Here is a 19,960-nt window from a genome sequence, read left to right on the forward strand (position 1 = left end):
GCCTTTCAATTTAGAATGGGGTTTCCCAACAGAGACACTATAATTGGGCCTGATAATTCTTTGTTGTAGGACTGTCCTGTGTATTTCAGAATGTTTAGCAGCATCCCTGGCCTTTACCCTAGATGCCAGGAGCACCCCCTCCTCTGCCTCCTACTTGTGACAACCAGAATGTCTCCAGACATTGCCAAACCCTTTTGTTAGAGGGTGGGGGGAACCCTAGGGGCAAAATTTTCTCCCTGTGGAGAAACACTGGTTTAGAACAAAACTGACCTTAGAAGACCTTAGAGGTTGAGGTAGGAAATGATGGTAAATCGGAAGTTAGTTTTATAGCATATAAGGTATTTATTTGATTGGTGTTTTGAATTGTATAATAGTTATTTAATAGTTAGGAAGTAAGTTGTTTAATCTGATTATTGGGGAAAATAGCCAGCAAAGCCAGTTTTAAATGTGAAATATAATCAAATACCAGTTTGTGTGGCTACTATCAACATTTTAAAATCTCGATCATTACTTAATGCTAAATCTGGTAAAATGATTAGAACTCTATAGGTAGTTTCCATATTGAACAAATATGGAAACCTAAAATTTTGTGCTTTAAAATTTTAAATATTGAGTAGGAACAAACAAATTTAAAAACATCAACCTATGGTTCCATATTATAGATGTTAAGTCTTAAAATTGTTTTAAACTTTATTATGGGAGTTAGTTATAAATATTTTCCCTTTATTTGGTTAATGCTTTTTAGCCAAACAGTGTGTAGCAAATAATCCTTTGTACTTGTCCTCGAAGTGAACAATAGAATTAATAAGTAACCTTTGCTCCCTGTGTGTGCTCTGTTTTGGTCTTAGTCACTCTAGGCATTTAAACATCCCTGTGGCAAACAGTGCTCATCCTGAATACGTGCCTGTGGGCTACTGAACTTTGGCTCCTTTTAGTCCCACTAAACAGGCCCTGTTCTTTGATTCCCCCCTTCTGATATTTGATTTTACTTGACACTTATAAACCACATGGTCTTAGCTACAAATGATAGTGCTTGATTTCCTTTAATTCTATATTTAAGCTATGCTTGTGAAAAGTGTTACTAAATATCAGTAAACTAGAAGAACTTTACATTGAAGGATTATCTGTTCTATAGAATTAACTAAAAACTTACCTTTCTGTGAAAAAGCCAGAATTTTCTGGGGAAGATGTAAACCCATTTCCTGACTGTGGTTTACTTGTCTTAGAGATCACAGTTAAGTCTGTATCCTCTGACCCGCAGTAGTTTTTCTTCATTGGCTTTGGCACCAGCATTCTGTTTGTGCCTAACCTATTCCTCACAGAACATTTAGTCAGTCGTAAATTAGTGTGTCTTTTGCTCTCCTTCCCCACCCCTTCTGTTTTTACCTTCCCATCCTGGGCTTCCCACACTACCTGTTCTGTCTGTCTGGCCACCTGTCATGGTCTCTGTGCCCCACTTCACCTCTCATGTCTTATATCTGACTCCCTCTAGAACCTCAGTTGCTCCCTTTTTGGCATGCAGCCCTCTGCTCTCTGCCTGTGAAATCTGGAAGACAAGTGGAGAGTAACTGAAGCACTGGTGATCTAAAGACCTGGGCTGGGTTAGGGCTTTTACTAAAGAGAGCTTAGTAATAGAGTTCTGGCCTTCATTATAATCAGAAACCAAGAGAAAACTTGGCCAAGTCACCTGTGGCTTTGCAAAGGCTCACAAAACAAGGAAGTAATTGTTCAGAGATATAGTGTTGGATGTTATGCTTTGGCATAATGCCTTGGGTTCAAGGATATCCTACTTCAGTTGCCCAAAGTTTGAACTTTTAATTCAATAAGCAGATGAAAATTGAAACACAGAATAAATTGTTCATTTGTAGTTACCAAGTGCTCTGTTGAGTTTAACGAGGCTAAATTTAAAATGATCATCAGCTTTTATTAAACAAAGAAAACAGAAGAAACCGACTAGTTTAATTTAGATTGTGGTTTATGTTAGTAATTTTCAACTTACCCGGTTCATGAAACTCCTTGAGGTAGAGATTGTGTCTAATTCAGTGTTGTGGCCCCAGTGTCCAGCATAGTGCATTGAGACATTGATTGAGTGAATGACAAGGAAAGATCCCCTCAGACTGCCTGTTGAAATTGTCCCCATGGCCACGCATGTGTGCACACATACACAGATACACAGGCTAAGTCTCAGATTTAGGAGGCAGGGAAGACTCTTATTTTATGCCATGTGTCTCTTCTCTCTCCAAGAGCCACACTTCTCAAGAAAACTGTTCCTGAGCCTGGAATTGAACTAGAGCTCTCTGTCAAAGCACCCGGCCTTTGCCTAAGCTCTCTCTTCATCTTCCCATCATTACCTGAATCTCATTCTTTAACAGTTGTGTTGTGTGTGTAAGATCACCCCAATCCTTTTGAAAATGGGGAGAGTATGAATTTTAAACTCTGTCTGTGTGTGTGTTCCAGCATATGTTTGTGAGAGCAAGTACTACCAGACTAAGCTTGTGTCTGTTCGGCTAGCTGCTGGGCTGCTGGATCCGTTCATTGAGCCTGTGAGTACCCCCTGGGTGCCTGGCTCCATGCTGGCTGGGAAGGTGCTGGAGGAGGAGTGGGCTCAAATCGCAGCAGGGCCGGGGTAAGCTCAACACTGCCCACGGACAAGGCAGAAAACTGTGACCTGGACCAGTGGTTCCCAGATTCTAGTCAGGGCCTGGCTGACATCAGATCTGGAGGACGTTTTTATCAGCCCTTGGTCAAATTGAGAAAGTTAAGAAAAATGCAGCTTTTTTCCGTAAAGCTAAATTAATTTGATGTAAAGGAATGTCCTTTATTCTGCGATTATGTCCTTCCGGCTTCTTTGATGTAGATGTGTCCTTCTGTTAGTAGCTGTGACTTTAAAAAAGTTTTTAAGTTAGCTCTTGTGTCAGTTCCCTGAATCATTTTTGTAGTATACCTGTTTTGTGGAATCTGAACTGGAAATCACTTGATGAAATTATTGTAATATAGGTACAGTTTAATGAGCACTCACACAGAGAATGTCAGGTATTTTGTCTGCCTGGAGTCTTTCTACCATCTTCTGAAAAACATACCCTCTCTCTTTTGACAAATCCTCCTTCCCCATCTCCACCCACCCAGGCTTCTCATGTGGCCAGCAAGGATGATAACCCACCCCCAGACTGCTAGCGTGAGCACAGGTTTGCCTCTGGACGTTTTCAGATTGGTACTGAGGGAAGAAATCCTTCTCCATAGTACTGTCCGTGGCCGAAGCACCAGAAAACCTGTCGAAAAGAATGACGTCACCTGTTGAGAGCCACAGGGGTAGAACAGTGAGGGAGAGTTCTGATGGTCCTGTTTTCCTTGAAGTCCAGCTAACACCAGAACCACAGAATTCTTCTTTTTGCCAGGCTACTTCCGGGCATGTTTCTGACACTTTCAACTAAGATCCTTAACTAATATATGATACAGCTTACAGGTTGCTCCTCAGGAGAGCCCTGTCAGGAAGGTACCAATGTATCTTCCTTTGACAGTTGAGAAAACTATACACGTCGTAGAGGTTAAGTAACTTGCCCAGTGTCGCCCAGCCAGCAAGGGCAGAGCCAGGATTAGGAGCCTGACTCCTAGGCTATGCATGTAACCACTGAGCAGCAGGGGCTGCCTGACGGTGCTGGTGACACCAGGGTCCAGATTTATGCTTTGGGATTGGATAGCGGGTAGCTTGGATGTTGTCCTAGAGGGAGTGCTCTAGGTGAGGTAAAAAGAGCTCTGTCCTCGGCTCTGCCCTTTCCACAGCAGTGACAGGTTTTGACCCAGCTTGACAAGCAACTTTCAAACAATTTCAGCTGCCAGAAAGTGGAATGTCTCCGGAGTCAGTGGACTTCCTGTCTCTGGCTGAGCGGAGCAGAGGCTGGTGGAATGCCAGCAGCTTTGTCATGAGAGGGTGAGTGAGATTTTCAGTGAGTGGGGCTTGGTGGGCTTTCTCTCCTCTCTGGGACATGTTTTTTTTTTTTTTAATATTTATTTATTTAGGCTACACCGAGTCTTAGTTGCAGCACACGGGATCTTCGTTGCAGTATGTATGTGGGATCTAGTTTCCCAACCGGGGAACCTGGGCCCCTTGCATTGGGAGCGTGGAGTCTTACCCACCAGACCAACAGGGAAGTCCCTAGGATGTGATCTTTTTAAGGATCTGTGGGGAGGGAGGGAGGGAGGACGGCCTGAAATGCTGTGGCCCGTGACATAAGTTGATTGTTGAGCCGGTACTGAGTGCATATTCCGTACTGCTTGGCAGAGGAGGAGCAGCCGAAGAAGAGGGGTCCTGTCTGGAGTCTCAGTTCACCGGGGAAGTGCTTCAGTGGTGGAGAGCTGAGGTTGTGCAGGCTCGGAGGAAGGGCACCTGAGCCAGATTTGGCGAGGGCCTAGTGATCTGGAGAGGACTTGTTCTCTGCCTGGTGGTGCCCCCTAAGCCTCAGCCTCTGTGCATAGGAGGGGGTCAGCTCATCCCCATCTCTTCCACCCGCAACACCAGCAGCACTTCCATTAGGAGATTAACTAGTAGATCGATAATGAATGCACTGATTGTCAGTCTGTAATCAGATCAGAAAAGGATACGACCTTGGGCCATCTGGAAAACGAAAACAGCCATTGTTGGGTAGCTGTCTCATTTACTTGCATTTTTTTTTTTCACATGTTCACTGTTTGAACCATTTATGTACTACTGTTCTCTGCCTCACTATACATCTTATTTCCTCAGCTGCATTGTGAATCCAAGCAGACTGTCTCTTTCAGGTGTTTTTTGTTTTGGTTTGTTTGGTTTTTTTGTAGATAGGCTTTAGAGATCATTGTAGATTGAATTTCATAGTATTTTAATTCTTAGATAGCCTAGTTTTGAAAGAGGGAAGGCTTTGTAACTTCTCCTTGGAACAGTGAACAGTGTAACCAACTGCAGTGTCTTAGCACTGGGCTGTGCCTCACCTGGACAACCTTTCAAGGGTTTGGAGCTGTCCGCTTCTCCCGTGCCTGCTGCAGGGCCTCAGCCCGCCTCCTTACTCCTGACCTTACAGCTCCTGCTCGAAAACTCTTCATGAACCTCCTTAAGGAAAATCCTGCTTAGACAGAATGAAAGCCAAAGTCTGTAACCTCTGTACTTTGCTGACACTCACTTTACTGACCTCTGCAATGTTTTCCATTGTTGATATCTGCTTCGCTCAGACCCAGATGCCTTATTCCTTATTCAGGCCTTTGTTATTGTTATCAGTGTTCTCTCTGTCTTAACCCTCATCTGCCTTCAAGATTTTTCTCTAGTCTCTTCCTGAGGTCTGCACTGCTGACCTTCTCCAGCCTCCATCCTGGGCAGCACTTACTGGACATGGTACTTGATTCTGTGCTTTTGTGTTTCGTGCATGACCCTGTGAGTACCAGGGGCGGCCTCAGATGTCTTGTGCTCATCTTCTACAGAGTTTCAGCTTCTCTTAGTAACTGTTAGGCCACTTTAATTATTGAATTTCTTTGCAGCTCAGTGACGCTTGGACTGTCCTGGCTTTAATGTTGGAAGTCCCGCACACCAGGAGTCCCCAGTCTCAGGCTGTATGGGACAGTCACTCACTGAATGTAAAGCCACAGACTGAGCTATGCCTTGGGCCTCTGCACGTTCCATAGGTTAATTAGCTACCATGTACAGTGAGGCTTTGTCTTAAGCTATTTTTCAAGCTAAAATTTATGGGAAAAATTATTTTAATTCATCAAACATGAATTGACTTTCTAAATGTGTATGGTATTATGAAAGATACTGTGACATGATTTTTTGGTTCTCAGGAGTTAAAAACTTCCCTAGCTATAGCATTTGGAGGCTTATTAATTTTAATTATAGTTCCTTTCTTATTTATCTTTATAGATGAAAAGATCTTGAGAAAACAAACTTTGATGATTTCTTGATTCCTTCCCACGTTATGGTAGAATCTCTTGGCCCATCCTCTTCTAGTTCAGTTTTTTTCTCTGGTGCTTTTTGCTAACCCCACACTGAAGCCCACTTCATGCTTTTTCTTCTGTGCAGCCCTGTAGCTTCCTGCCCGTGCTTTGCTGGCGAGTGCCCGGTGCCGAGGATCCTCCCACGTGGCTGGCAGCACACCTCCCTCCTGCCTGAAAAGCCCAGGAGGACAGTCTCTGGGAGCTTTGAAGCTTTAGTTTTAAGTTTCCTTTTCAAGGTCACTAATTTAAAATGTAGCAAGAACAGTCTAGCTGCTCTTCTGTTTCTGTATCTGTCCCCTCTGGGAAAAGGCACTTTTTATCGCCTGTTTCTCTCCCTATGAGCTGGTCTCCTGGCCCACAGGACTGCAGTACGTGGCTGGCAGTAGCTGAGGACAGTTACTACCCAGGGTTCCCTCTTTTTTTATGAAGTATAAGCAGAAAATTGTTCCGTGAGCAGAGAGCCTTGCTGCATGGTCCATGTATTTTACAGACTGGTTCCATGTGAACAAAATTTGGTGTCATCAACTAAAACTCAAGCCAGGTTAACTTGGCACTTATTTAGTTACATGCTTATGATAATAAGACGTCCCAGTTCAACATCTCGCTGGAAGTGCCCTCCGTTTCTTCTTTCCCTCCGTCCTGCCCTACTTCTCTCTCTCCCGCAGGCTCATTTCCACTCTCCACTCTCAAAGCTGTGCGACAGTTTTCCTCCAAAGCCCATAGCCCAGCAGGTCCCTATTTTACTGTTATTGTGATTTCGTATATTTCTTGTCCATTTTCTTTTCTATAGTAGTTTTATTTTTAAATAAACTTGGAATTGTAAAAGAGTACAGATAGTTAACACATACCCTTCACCCAGCTTCCCCTAATGTTAATATCTTACAACCTCGATAAATTTAGTTGAACTAAGAAACTAACAGTACTGTTAACTAAGCTGCAAGTTGTATTCACATTTCCCTAGTTTTTTCACTAATGGCCATCATCTGTTTTAGGGCCTGACCCAGGACACCATGGTGCACATAGGTATCATGTCTCTCTAGTCTCCAGCCTGGGACAGTTTCTCCATCTTTACTGATGGATGATGAACTCTCACATCTTGGCTCCTGTATCCTTTTGAAATGTCCCCCCCCCCCACCACCACCTCTTTCCCACCCACATTCCCCCCCTCTCTTTTCCCTTCCTTACTTTCTGCCATTCTGGAACTATCAGGAGCTCCAGATTCATTGTCTCTGCACCGGCCCTGGAATCACATATTTCTCTAGTGAGCCCTGGTTCCTTTTATTGGAGAATGGTATTTAAATACTAAGATCTGAGTGCTGAATGTGCTTTGTTACTGGCGACAGAGTAGAAAATGAACATGTGTACACCAAGGCATGTATACACACACCTCCCTTTGTTTCTTTACCTCTACACCTTTGTATATATTAAGATATACCTGAGTTCATACCAATGTCTCAGACTCTAATCTGGCCTCACAGGTTTGTGCTTAATTTTGCTTCTTTTTGATGGAGAATGGGGAGCTGAGCAGTTAGAAGCAGATTTCCAGCTTCACTTCTGCTGAGTGCTGTGGCTCATTGGTGAGAAAGGAATCGTTTGAGCTGACTGTGGCAGACATGCTCTGGGGGAAGGTTGTCCTCAGCGCTGCTGAGCTGGCCTCCCGAGCTCTCTGAGGGCACCGCCCCATTGTAGGTGGAAAGTGCCTGTCCTCTGATAGGACGAGCCTAAGTGCTTCTTCCAGGCCTTGTTTCACGTAATGTTAAGAGTTGCCACTTAAGTGACCATCTCTAGCACAGAGCTCGGCAAGCTTTTTGTGAACTCCTGGACAGTAACTGTTTGAGACTTTGCAGACCATGAGGTCTCTGGTTGCATGCACTTAGCTCTGCCTTTGTCCCGTGGAAGCAGTGATAGACGGTACACAAATGAATGAGCATGGCTAGGTTTCAGTAAAACTTTATTTACAAAAAACGGGGCTGCATCTGGGTTGGCCAACCCTGGACCCATTACATGCCTTCTCCTCCTTTGATCTTTGTCTCATTCTCACTGCCTTTGTGGACTGGATATGCTGCACTCCTGCCCTTGGTAAGAGAGTCAGGTTGGTGGAGAAGCACTGCCGGAGCACATGCATCATAAACACGGTTGGCTGACAGCATTAGTGTGGTTATGTGTCCTGTCCCACAAGCCCTCCATCTCTTCCTTTCCACTGGTAGATTTTGCAGCTCTCTGTGCATTTGGTAGGCGAGCGGGGCAGCTCTGGGATGGTTTTATAACTTCATGTACGATTTACCCACCAGCACTTATCTCCTGACCCTCTTGGCGCATGGCCATGTTACATCACTGGTTTCTGTCTGTCTGGAACCGCTCCTGCTCTGGTGCTGGTGCTGGTGCTGGTGAACCCGGAGCAGTGAAGTGGTTCATTGACCAGGCCCCTGCCCTGTGCTGAGCCTTCACCTCACAACTAAAATGTCAGCATTGGAGAAAAACCAGTCCTTCATCTACCCTCATGGAGCATGTGATCCTGAGGGTGCGATAAGCATTGATTTAAAAATATGAAGAGTATGCATAATTGTAGCTGTGGTCAATGCTGGGAATTGCAGGTAAATGATGCTGTGATTGAGGGAGTTAATCTAGGCACAGAGAGTTTTTTAAGGCATTCCTAAGAAAGTGATTGGGCTGAGGGAGAAGGAAAGAATATTCCAGGAAATGGGCACAGCATGTGCAACGACCCCATGGATGGAAGCAGTCTGGCCCCTGAGAGGAACTAAAAGGCCACTGTGGCTGGAGAGGGAGGGAGGGTGAAGGCAGTGGTGGGGGCTCAGGGCATGGGGGGGCGGGGGCAGGAGGCCACGTGGAGGAGGCTTGCCTGTAGAAGGCACAATTACTCCATTGGTCTGAGCTGAGAATTTGACATGAGCACATTTGCATTTAATCCTCAAGTAAATGTTAGGGTTCTGTTCTTAAAACTCCTCTTGTACACTTTAATAACTTTGAATAAATGTTTTGCATATTATAAAGTTTTAAGAGAGCGGATTGTTTTGAGACTCTAGTTGCACTTTCTGTATTGGTGGATGTTTGGGGCTAGTTCTGTCTATCACTGTTAGAGGTTTTTATACTGACAGAAATAGGCAAAGTAGCTCAGTAACCTAATTCTTCTACCATGGACCCTGGAGACTGTTTAGTTAAAAGTGTCCCTGGGTCTGGTTGCATTTTAGAACTTGAAATTAAGGATTAATGATGACCAAGCTTTAAATCAATTCTAGAAAATTATTCTTTTCAAAGAACATTGAAACTTTTGTTTTGGTTTCTTATATTTCTGTAATCTTCCCTTTTAACTCTAAAAGTATATTTTAAAGTTTTATTGCCAACTGAGTTATAATGTGAGTGCAGAGGGAAATTCAGTTTGGCTTTATGGAATGTATTTTAAAATAGATTGCATTATTAATTTTGAGGTTAATACTAAACTGTTTCTCATACTGAACTGTCTTATGAAAAGAATCGAAGATATTGGTGTGGGAGATCAAGTCATGTGTTAATAAAATACAAATATCCCATCAAGTAATACTCTGAAGAAGACGGTGCAGGTTATTTCTTCTCCAGGATGCCTTTCAGTAAATAAATAATGAGAGGCAGTATGGCACGTTAAAGAGTGCAGACACCAGTTCAGCCCTTCTGGTTGCACTATCTCAGACCTTTAAGCTCTTTGTGCCTCAGTTTCCATATCTTACAAATGGAGCACAATGCCCCCTTGTGACTGTTACTTTTGTAAGGTCCTGCTTCAGTGTTTCTTCTTATCATCATCATGAAGTCTTCCTTCTAGGTCACACAGTGACTGTTGACATTTTACCGTGTGGTTGTAGCTCACACAGTGATATGTTTCTTTTTATAAAGGAGAAATTGTCGTAAATGAAGTCAATTTTGTGAGAAAATGCATCGCGTCGGACACAAGTCAATACGATTTGTGGGGGAAACTGATATGCAGTAACTTCAAAATTTCCTTTGTTACGGATGATCCAATGCCATTACAGGTGTGTTTGTGTGCTGTTTAATTGCATGAAGGTTTTTGACTCTAAGCAGTACATATTATCAATATTATATAAAGCACAGATATGGAAAAATTATAATAAAATTTTTAAATGATTAATATGAAGTTGGGAATGTGTTATATTAAAATTCAAAATAAAGTTTAAGGAGAATGTTGAGACTTGAGTACAATTAGTGAGATGGTTTTAAGTCACATTGTTGTGTTTATCATCTGTAATCTTTGCTTATATATCCTTTTCAATAAGGGAGTTATTATTTCCTTCCACATCTTTTAACCCGTCTATAAAAACAAAGATATTTTTTATACTAGTCACAAAGAGAAAAAATTATATAGCAAATAATCTCATAAATGCTGCACATTTTACATATTTTATAGTATCTTTAGTATTTTTCTAAAGTTATGTTCTCATTTCAAATTTCTAGTACAGTTAGAATGAAGGAAAATATTGATAAAGTTTTTCTTTAATAAACCTCTTGCTATGTTATATTCTTATTGGAAAACAACAGTTCCATATAATTTGAGTTTTCAAAAGGTCAGTCATTTGTTTAACTTAAAAATCCTGGATTTTTCCTCAACTCTTATTTTCTATTTTGATTTGTAAAGTGTTATACACTTTTACCCCCTAGACCTTTATTTGTAATAGTAATATTTGGATGTTAACTCTAAACTTTTGACTGACGTGTGTAACTATGGATAAGTGTATTTCAATCTATTGCAATCTGTAGCTGTATTTAGACTAAATTTAAGGCATTTACAGATACCTAGTATGTAGAGACACTAGCTTATTTGGCTATAAAATTGGGTTTTTCCTTTTGTTTTTAGCTGTATTTTGATCTTTGGCCCCAGATTTCACTGTAAATGAGACACATATACCTGGAATAACTTAAATCCAGTACCACTAATAGAAAAAATAAGCCAGTGCCCTATCAACAGAAGGTTAATAGCATCAACTATGTCCTTAGTCTGAAAGTGTGTATAAAAAATGGGTTTGAAAAATAAGCTGTAAAAAAAAAAAAAATAAGCTATAGTTTGACTAAAGATTTTTATTTCTAGTAGACTTTCTGCTCTAAAAAGTTATTTTCTGCTCTAAAATCTCCATTGTGAAAATCAAGCCATGATTTTACCCATTAAGTCTGATGACTTTGGAGCCCCCCCTTTTTTTTATTATTTTAGTGATAGTTTAACCAGAAATAGACGTGCAAGTCTTTGCCTGTGAAGTGATTGACAGTATAATGCTACATATCCTGTATGTTATAATGACATTGTAGCATATAATTTGACCTAATTTTATTGTTCAAAGTGTGGGGAGAAAGGTAGAGAGAATGTGAACACAGCATGCTTTTTTCTCTTCCTCCCCTTACTTTCCTACTGATGTGTGTTCTGTAATAACTACAGTCTTAGAATTGTCATAGCTGCACAGGCAAAAAAGCTTTTCGTTCCTTTTAGAGATTGTCGTCGCAGTTTCTCATCACACCTAAAAGTAAGGCTTATATTACCATTGTGAAGCTATTGGGAAAAGAATTAACATGAACATACTTTTTTATTTCAGAAATTCCATTATAGAAACCTTCTTCTTGGTGAACATGATGTACCTTTAACATGTATTGAGCAGATAGTCACAGGTATGTATTATTCCTCACTCAGTTCCTAAAAGCTGGTTCTACTCTGGAAGTTTTGCTTGAAGAGTTATACCTCTCAAATACTTGGGTTGGAATTTTTTTTCTGTAGATTTTTTCCTTTTCCTTTTCCTTTTTTTTTTTTTTTGAATCCCAGGAAAATTAATGAAAAAGAAATCAATAAATTATTTTTAAGTGGAGATATAAAATATATGGCTTTTTATATTTTCTAGTATTTGTCCTCTTTTTAATTAAAATTTTAATCATTAAATATAGACGGTGGTGATTTTGTGCAAAGAAATATTTTTAATATCAAAAGCAAAGTTAAAACTGATCTCCCAAAGTTCTAGGAATTATACACAAATATGAAAGATTCCAGAGAAGCAGTACTAAAGTGGTGGGTGACCTTCCAATTGTTTCCAGTAAGAATTTGGTAAAGGGTACTAAAGAGTGAGTATCAAGAAAGAAATTTTTTTATTTTTTAGTAAATGACCACAAGAGGAAGCAGAAAGTCCTGGGCCCAAACCAGAAGCTGAAATTTAATCCAACAGAGTTAATTATTTACTGTAAAGATTTCAGAATTGTCAGATTTCGCTTTGATGAATCAGGTCCGGAAAGTGCCAAAAAGGTAATCCTATTAAGTTTTATCATGGGTTTTGCACTGTATTTACCAGTTGCAGTTTTTTGTGAAAGTTCTCATTTCTCAGTTGTACACTTTTTTGTTTTTTTGGGTTTTTTTTAGGGGAAGTTATTTCATATCTCCTTATGTAAAGTCAAAGCCAGGAATGTTAATAGAACTGTCTCTTTGGACTAATTTATGGCTGCTTGAAAGTATTCTACATAATTTTTTTATCAGCTTCTAAAGTATGAAAAACTGTCGTGTATATCTTTTACATTATGACCATTACCAGCCAGGTTTTTTCTTGGCTAAAAAGATTGAAAAGATGGTGATGTATTACAATTGAGGTTTGGTAAGACTTTTAATTCAGTACCTCAGAGCTTTATCAACAAACTAAAAGCTAGACTTAGGTTACATAGGGTTAGGTAAATGTGGAGTTACAGGAGGGGCCTAATAAGTATTTTTTAAAGAAATTTTAATGAATTAATTTGAGTGATATTCCACACGGGCAGCTAAAAGCTAGGGACTTTTTTAATTGGCTTGTTTTTCCCCTGCCTTCCGGGGAATGTTTATTGAAAACTCATGGAGTAAGATTCAAGGGCAGGGCTTCCTAGGTGGCGCAGTGGTTGAGAATCCGCCTGCCAAGGCAGGGGACACGGGTTTGATCCCTGTTCCAGGAAGATCCCACATGCCACGGAGCAACTAAGCCCATGCGCCACAACTACTGAGCCTGCGCTTTGGAACCCCTGAGCCACAACTGTTGAGCCCATGTGCTGCAACAACTGAAGCCCACGCGCCTAGAGCCCATGCTCTGCAACAAGAGAAGCCACGGCAATGAGGAGCCCGCGCACCACAACGAAGAGTAGCCCCCACTCACCGCAACTAAAAAGAAAGGCCGTGTGCAGCAACAAAGACCCAACACAGCCAATAAAATAAATAAATAAATAAAGATTCAAGGGCAGAAATTTCTCCTTCTTCGAGTCCACATTTTGGGTTTAGCAGAGGAGCAAAGCTGGTGATCCTAAAGCCCCCTGAGCCAGTCTCGGGTGCAACAAATGCAGGGAGTAGTGACAGAATGTCCAGGAGAAGGCTCCTCTCGTGTATTGGGAATAGAAGAATGATGAGGGAGCTTTTGTGCCACCAAAAATGGTTGCATGTGTTTTCCATGGTCAGTAGACTTACTGCAGTAAACTTTATCAAAATGTGGCTGTCAGGAAGATCTTAAGGCAGCTGTCTTCATATATTTGGGTGAGGAGGTGATAGATTTATTTTTAGAACCAGAGTCAACAGTTTCTTTACAGGAGGGCAAACATGAAATGAATATCTGAAAATGCCTGACCCCTGCAGCTAGGTTATGTGGCAGAATAGTGGTGGGATCTGTGGCTAAAAGTTTTCAGAAAGAGTGTGTATAGCCATCTCTCTGCATGCTGCAGAATGGGAAATGCAGCTAGAGGACTTTTAAGGCTGATTTTAGCCATTCAGTTCTGCGGTTTGTGATTTTGGCATTTTACTAATTTGAGATGCCTATTTTTATGTAGAAAGACTTTCGAATTAATTAGGTAGTAGACTGCATATAAAATAATTTAGCCAAGTTACTTTCTTGAACTCAGATATAGTTGTAAATTAATCAAAGCATCAAGCATCTGCTTATGAAAATATTACCTTCAGGATGTGTATCATCTCAAGAATAGGGACACCATGGAACTTAGGAGGTGGAGTTAGGACAGGGTATTTTTAAAATAAGACATTGATACAGAGGCCCAATAGTCTTTCAGGAAATTGACATCTCTCCCATTCTCGACTCTGTGTTTCAAATGACACTATTTCAGTCATTGGAAATCAGAGTTATCTGGCTCCTTCTCCCGCCATCTAGAATACTTGTTGGTCATCTTTGATGTGTGAGGCCGTGTGTTAAGTTTAGTTGAGGGGATAAAGCATGAACAAATGAAAATTAAGTAACAGTACACAGTAACAGCATAAAAGATGTTTACACATAAATGATTAGTTTCCAAATGAATGAAGCAGGTACAAGGTGCTGTGGAAATCAGAATGTCCTTTCCCTGTTGTTGCTGGTAAGTGCTATAGGGGCCTCATTGAACTGGCTACACAAAACAGGCTAGGCTGGTGCAATTTTTTATGCCCTTTCACAAGACCAAGTTTCTGGCAAAAATCCTTTCCCCACTCGTAAAATATAGAAAGCAGTTACCTCAGACCTGAAAGAAATGCTCTTTTTGTCTTTGTACAGTCATAAGCGGAAAAATACAGGAAAGAAACATTGGCATTAAGAATATAAATGGAGACATTTTCCCCTGATTTACATGTTTTCAAACACAGGGTTAAGTCATGTATGGCTTACAAAGCTTAATGGCTTCATGGGTTAAAAACAAAAATTCTAGCATACTGTGTTTTTTCAAGTGAAAGTTTTCATCTAAAATTAGGTACCTAACAATTGGGAAGGTAGAGCTTGATTTTTTTACCTCCTAGAAACTTTGAATGCTAAGTTTTCTCTGGAAATGCTTTGATTTTTGTGGATTGTTTTACAATGACCAGATGCGTGCTCAGAGTTCTCTGGTGGGTAAACCATTGATTAGTTTTGGAAATACTGGGAGCATTTGTATTCCTATTTGAATGGAAATCTCGGAATGCTAAATTGGTTCACATTACGTTAAATGTTGCTCTAAAGCCTTATGGTAGTCTAGCTGGTATTGCCTAAGTAGTGTTACGACAAAATTAGATGAATTCATCCTTATTATTCTTAGGCTATAAATAAGGATTTTTGGGAAAGGTCTGTATAAAGAAAAAAGGAATTTGGATATCTAGAATTGGACATCTGGCCTTAAATCAACTTCGAGCCACCATTTCCTTTTGAAGAAGTTTTGCATGAAACTGAGGGGCAAAAGATTGTTTTTAATGATTTATCATATATATATATATAAATATATATGTATAAAGATGGTAAGTGAATTCTATGCCATTTGTCTCCATTTAATCCTCAGATTAGTTGGCTCTGAACCACTTGTTCAGGCATACTTTCTAGAAATGAAAATTTAACTCATCTATTTAAAGAACAAGTTGCCCTTTCCTGAATTGTCATTTTTGCCTTGAATCTGAGACTTAGTCCTCAGTGGCTTTCAGACCACAGAAATACAGAAAATTAGTTTTGTTTGCCCATGTGCCAGCACTGGCTGTGTGTTGAGCTTCTCCTGTGCTGTGCCCCCAGCTGGAGAAACCACTAACCGTGGGTACTTCTGGCTTCTGTCCAGACAAGAATGTCAGCCTTGGTCCAAAAATCACCTCAAAAGTAGTTTACTTTTTTCCCTCCAATTAAATATTTACCATAATTTAATGTCTTTAATCAAGATTTTCTTCATTTTCTATGATAGCCAGGGCAAATGAACTATTTCAGAGGCAGTTTTTAAAGATGTAGAGAGAGTTTTTCTAAAATTTTTTATCACTTAGGGAGTACATTACAAAATGAGCATAATTTTACGTGAAAATGAGACCTACTTTTTTAAGTCTCTTAAACTCTTAGTAATGGAATCTAGGAACGTGGGTGTAGGCTTTTTAAATAGTGTGTACGAAAAAGCTCAAGGAAGAGGACTGCTGGTTTTCTCACTCCAGTAACCCAGAGGACACAAGTTGTGTGTGCCTTTGTCTGGGTTCCCAAAGGTACCCTGTACTGAGGTTACCTGAGCTAAGTCCTACACGCTGTGGTTACACTGCTGAAGCAACAGCTATAGTTCAGGCTGTGTCCCCTTCCACCCCAAATCAACTATTGTGCAACGATTGAACAGAGTTGGTTTCACAGTATTTTTATAGTCTTCTTTAAATGTGGATGCCATTAGATAAACTCATTTCTTTCCTCACCTTTATAAATGTGATGTTGTGTATTCTTACGGGCTTTTTAGAAATGGGCTATGTTGGGTTTTGCCTAGCAGATAGACTTTGTGGCCATAAAAAACATATTCCATCATCAATGATCTGTGGATTTCTTTTGTGTAAACAAGGCCCATGACTGCTTTCTGACTGTCTCAGAGAAAGTGATATCTAGTATTTTTGGCTTGGAGCATTTTCCTGACTATATTAGTGACTCCTCTTGTGAACTAGTGTTTTTAGTGCAGCAGCTATTAAGCACAAAGCACCTCCAGAAAGCTGCTGACGAGATGGCAGAAATGCAGGGGTCTTCAAGGCCTCCTCAGATCTGTACAGAGGCCTCTCCTGGTCTCCTTCTCTACATTATTAACCTGCTCTCCTCTTCCCTCACTGTAACGCTTCACATCCTCTTCCCTGCTGGATTTATTCTCCCTTTAGCACTTTTGATTGTCTGATTCACTGTAGTCTTTCCTGTGTATCTGCTTTAGTGTCTGTCTTCCCCACTAGAATGTAAGCTTAATGAGGCAGGGTTTGTGTCTGTTTTGTTCACTCCCACATCCCCAGGGCTTAGGACATGGTGGCGGCTCCGTAAATACCTGTTGAAGGAAGGAGACGTGGTGTCTGCCCTTGAGGAATTGAATGTTGTGGTGGAAGTAAAACAAAGAACCCCTATGTCCTCCTTTTTATCCACACTCATGACTATTATGTGAAGACCTGGAAAGTACCGCTCCATAAGCATAGTTAACTGAAGAGACGCTCTATGTTAGAACTGTTGTTATTCAGAGAGAACAGGAGGGTTTCCTCAATCAATACTGTGAAATTGGTTCAGTCTAGGAAGGCTGGTGAGGAGACTAGAGTTGAGCTGAGCTGACAGTTTCAGAGAAAGCGTGGTTGGCTGAGCACTGGGAAGGGTTTCTCAAGCAGAGTGTGGCCGAGGAGATGGCTAGGACTGAGTCAGACAGAATATGTGCAGACTTGTGCTTCTGGACAAGAGACGGCTGAGGGGTGGTGGGGAGGGTACAGGATGGCTGGTAGAGGAGAACCGGTTTGGTGAAGAATCGAAAATAAGAAGGTTTCATTTATTATGCAAGTATCTGGGAACCACAGCAGATAATCTAAAGAACAAGGTTGTTGGTCAAAATTTCATCTTTTGAAGAGAATCCTCAAGTGTTGTTTTGTTTTGTTTTGTTTTAAAACTGTAGGGAAGCCCACAGAAAAGTCGTAAGGCAAGTTTGGCTTAAGGTTTTGCTATGATAGTGAGGAAAAATGGGACAAAAATGAAAAAATCTTGAGAAAAGTGCAACAAAGGTTTATAAACTAAATATGGTGCCCAGAGGAACAGGAAGTGACGAGGACTTTTTCAAGGTATAGATTTCAGTAGTTTGCTGCTGGAAGAAGTGCTGTAAAGACTGTTGAGCAGGTAGGGGATGAGAATGTAGGTCACTATCTCCTAAATTTCCTAAGTGGGACTCTCATAGAAAGCTCTCCCATAGACATTAAGAAAAGCAAGGTGTTGCATAAGCTTCAAGGAGCTTTCGTTGTTGTTTTTAGTCAAAACTGAAACTAACGATGACTCTGTTCTCTTAGTTGTGTTTTAATTTAGTAAGACAGTAAATGGTTATCTATAGAAGACTTTTAAAGTATATTTTAAACAAGCAACTGACACATACTGACCGGTCAGTAGACTGCATCAGCCCCGCCAGATACCACTACTTTGACGTGGACTAACAATCAACTACGCTTCTTGCTTGCTCACCGTCAAAAGTATATCATTCTGGCTTAATGCTTTTTCTTCTAAATGATACTTAATCGTTGAAGTGAGATTGACTGTTATTCTCTCCTTGCATATGTCTTCAGTTTCTTCTGTCTTCTTTGCTCATTTAAGAGTGTTTGTGCCCATGGTCTAGTCCAGGGCTTTATGGGCACAGAGCACCATCCTTCATTCTTTCCAATAGCAGTAGAGGGTAACCGCAGCCGTATTTCCACGCATGGAGCTCCCCCCGAGGCCAGGTGTGTGCTAAGGTGATTCATCCTCACCGCAGCCTAGGTATTATCGTTATTGAACAGGTATGCAAACCAAAGCTCTGAGAGATGAGTTGACTTCACACAGGTTACATGGCAGGTGCTTGGTAGAGCTGGAATTCAAGCCCTGATCTGTTGGATTCCAAAGCCCATGCTTTTTCCACCACAGGCATAGTCTCAAAGCATTTTACCTCTTTGAGCCACCCATGTACGTTTATTTATTTTTTTTTTTTGTAAGAAAAAAATTGTAGCTTTTCTTTTAAGTGTAGATTTTTAATGCATGAGGTATGAACACTAAAAATTCATACCTAAAATTAAGTCTTCCAAATTGCTGGTATTAAATCATTATAGTCCATAAAAAATGAAACTTCTCTTTTTCTTTTTTTTAGGAGTGGATATGTCACTGCCTTTTTGGAGAATGCTTCATTAGTTTTCAAGTTTTGTTTATCTGGATAAAATTACTTTCCTGTTAAAATTCAACTCAGCAAACACTTACTGAATACTTACCATGTAGTCACTAAAGATTAAACAGTATCTTGGCACACAACAGTGAATGAGATCCCTGGCCTTAAGGAGCTCTTTTACACCCTAGGTCAACAGGAAAACATGGAAATAAGTCTATAATCCCTGCCCTAGAGGACGCTCCCTGCCCTAGAGGACGCTCCCTGCCCTCAAGGCCTTGTTGTACATTTCATTTAACTAAGTGTGTTGAAATCAATTCTAAATGTAGAATTTTTCCTAGGTATGCCTTGCAATAGCTCATTATTCCCAGCCAACAGACCTCCAGCTACTCTTTGCATTTGAATATGTTGGGAAAAAATACCACAATTCAGGTAAATATGAAACTATTAACTATTGTGACTAACTTTCCATTGTCTAAATTTTATTCTTATGTTTTATGAGAAGCCTCCAAGTACATGAGCTTTAATGATTGTAGAATTATCAGCTTCAAACTGTTAGAGAAGTAAGCACTATATACTAAAAGAGATAACATTTGTCAGATTATTTCTTTAAAAAGTGACCAGGAAGAACCTATAAGCAACTATAAATATAGGCTTATGAGAACCATGTCAAATATTTTACCTACAGTCACTGGCTTGTATTTTATGATGAAGGAAGATACCTCTCCCTCCCCACTTATTAATTCATAACTTGAGTTAAAGTAATCTTCTTTTAAGAAAACTGGTAGAAAATTAAAAGATATTTGAAACTCATGATCTTTTTTTGGCAAGGTGTGATTTCATGCAAAAGCTGAACTTTTTAGTGGACTACATTAAGATTGTCAGAATATTGACTTTATATTTTTGAATAAGATTCATGAAAGGAAGATGAGCATTCGTCCAAAGGACAAGTGTATTTTAAAGTTTTTATAAATATATATGAATAGTTCTGTTCACTTATATGTTGGCAATGACATCACCAAGAAAAACTCGAAGGGATTGTGTAATTCTGTGCATTCTTTTTATATACAAATGTAATTTTGATCAACCAGTTTTTTTTAACCTTATAAAAGGCTAGAGGAAAAACAATGAGGTCCAGTCTCACTTTAGCCCCTCGTAGGTTATTGACCACACGTCTGTTTGCCTGCTGGGTCACGTGCTCTCCCAGTCTTTAAGGGAGAGAGATGGCTTAGCTACACACTTATAGTGAAAGGTCCATTCACTCCAGCCAGCATGGTCTGGACGGGGAGCCTATAAATTACTAATTTTACTGGTCTTTTACATTTTTTTACCTCAGAACTTATAGAGTAATTTAAATAATCTGTATAATAAAAGTATATTCCAGTATCACTGCACTGTGAATGCATTAAAATGTAGGAACAATACACAGTATCTG

The 19,960-nt window shown here is 40.3% G+C and overlaps 1 protein-coding gene across 3 annotated transcripts in view; it reads left to right on the forward strand.

The window, feature by feature from the left end:
• Positions 1–19,960, forward strand: part of MTMR10 (myotubularin related protein 10) — a 42,404-nt gene that overhangs the window by 1,469 nt on the left and 20,975 nt on the right. For 2 of the 3 annotated variants that reach the window (XM_057720336.1, XM_057720337.1), the window contains exons 3-6: positions 9,841–9,977; positions 11,544–11,616; positions 12,096–12,238; positions 18,867–18,957. In XM_057720336.1, coding sequence (XP_057576319.1) covers positions 9,841–9,977; positions 11,544–11,616; positions 12,096–12,238; positions 18,867–18,957 — 444 coding nt within the window. Of the gene's footprint in view, positions 1–2,457; positions 2,544–9,840; positions 9,978–11,543; positions 11,617–12,095; positions 12,239–18,866; positions 18,958–19,960 lie in introns of all 3 variants that reach the window. The other variant, XM_057720339.1, reaches the window with a different exon arrangement.

This window comes from Hippopotamus amphibius, chromosome 2 (assembly GCF_030028045.1).
Source record: "Hippopotamus amphibius kiboko isolate mHipAmp2 chromosome 2, mHipAmp2.hap2, whole genome shotgun sequence".
Taxonomy (NCBI): Eukaryota; Metazoa; Chordata; class Mammalia; order Artiodactyla; family Hippopotamidae; genus Hippopotamus; species Hippopotamus amphibius.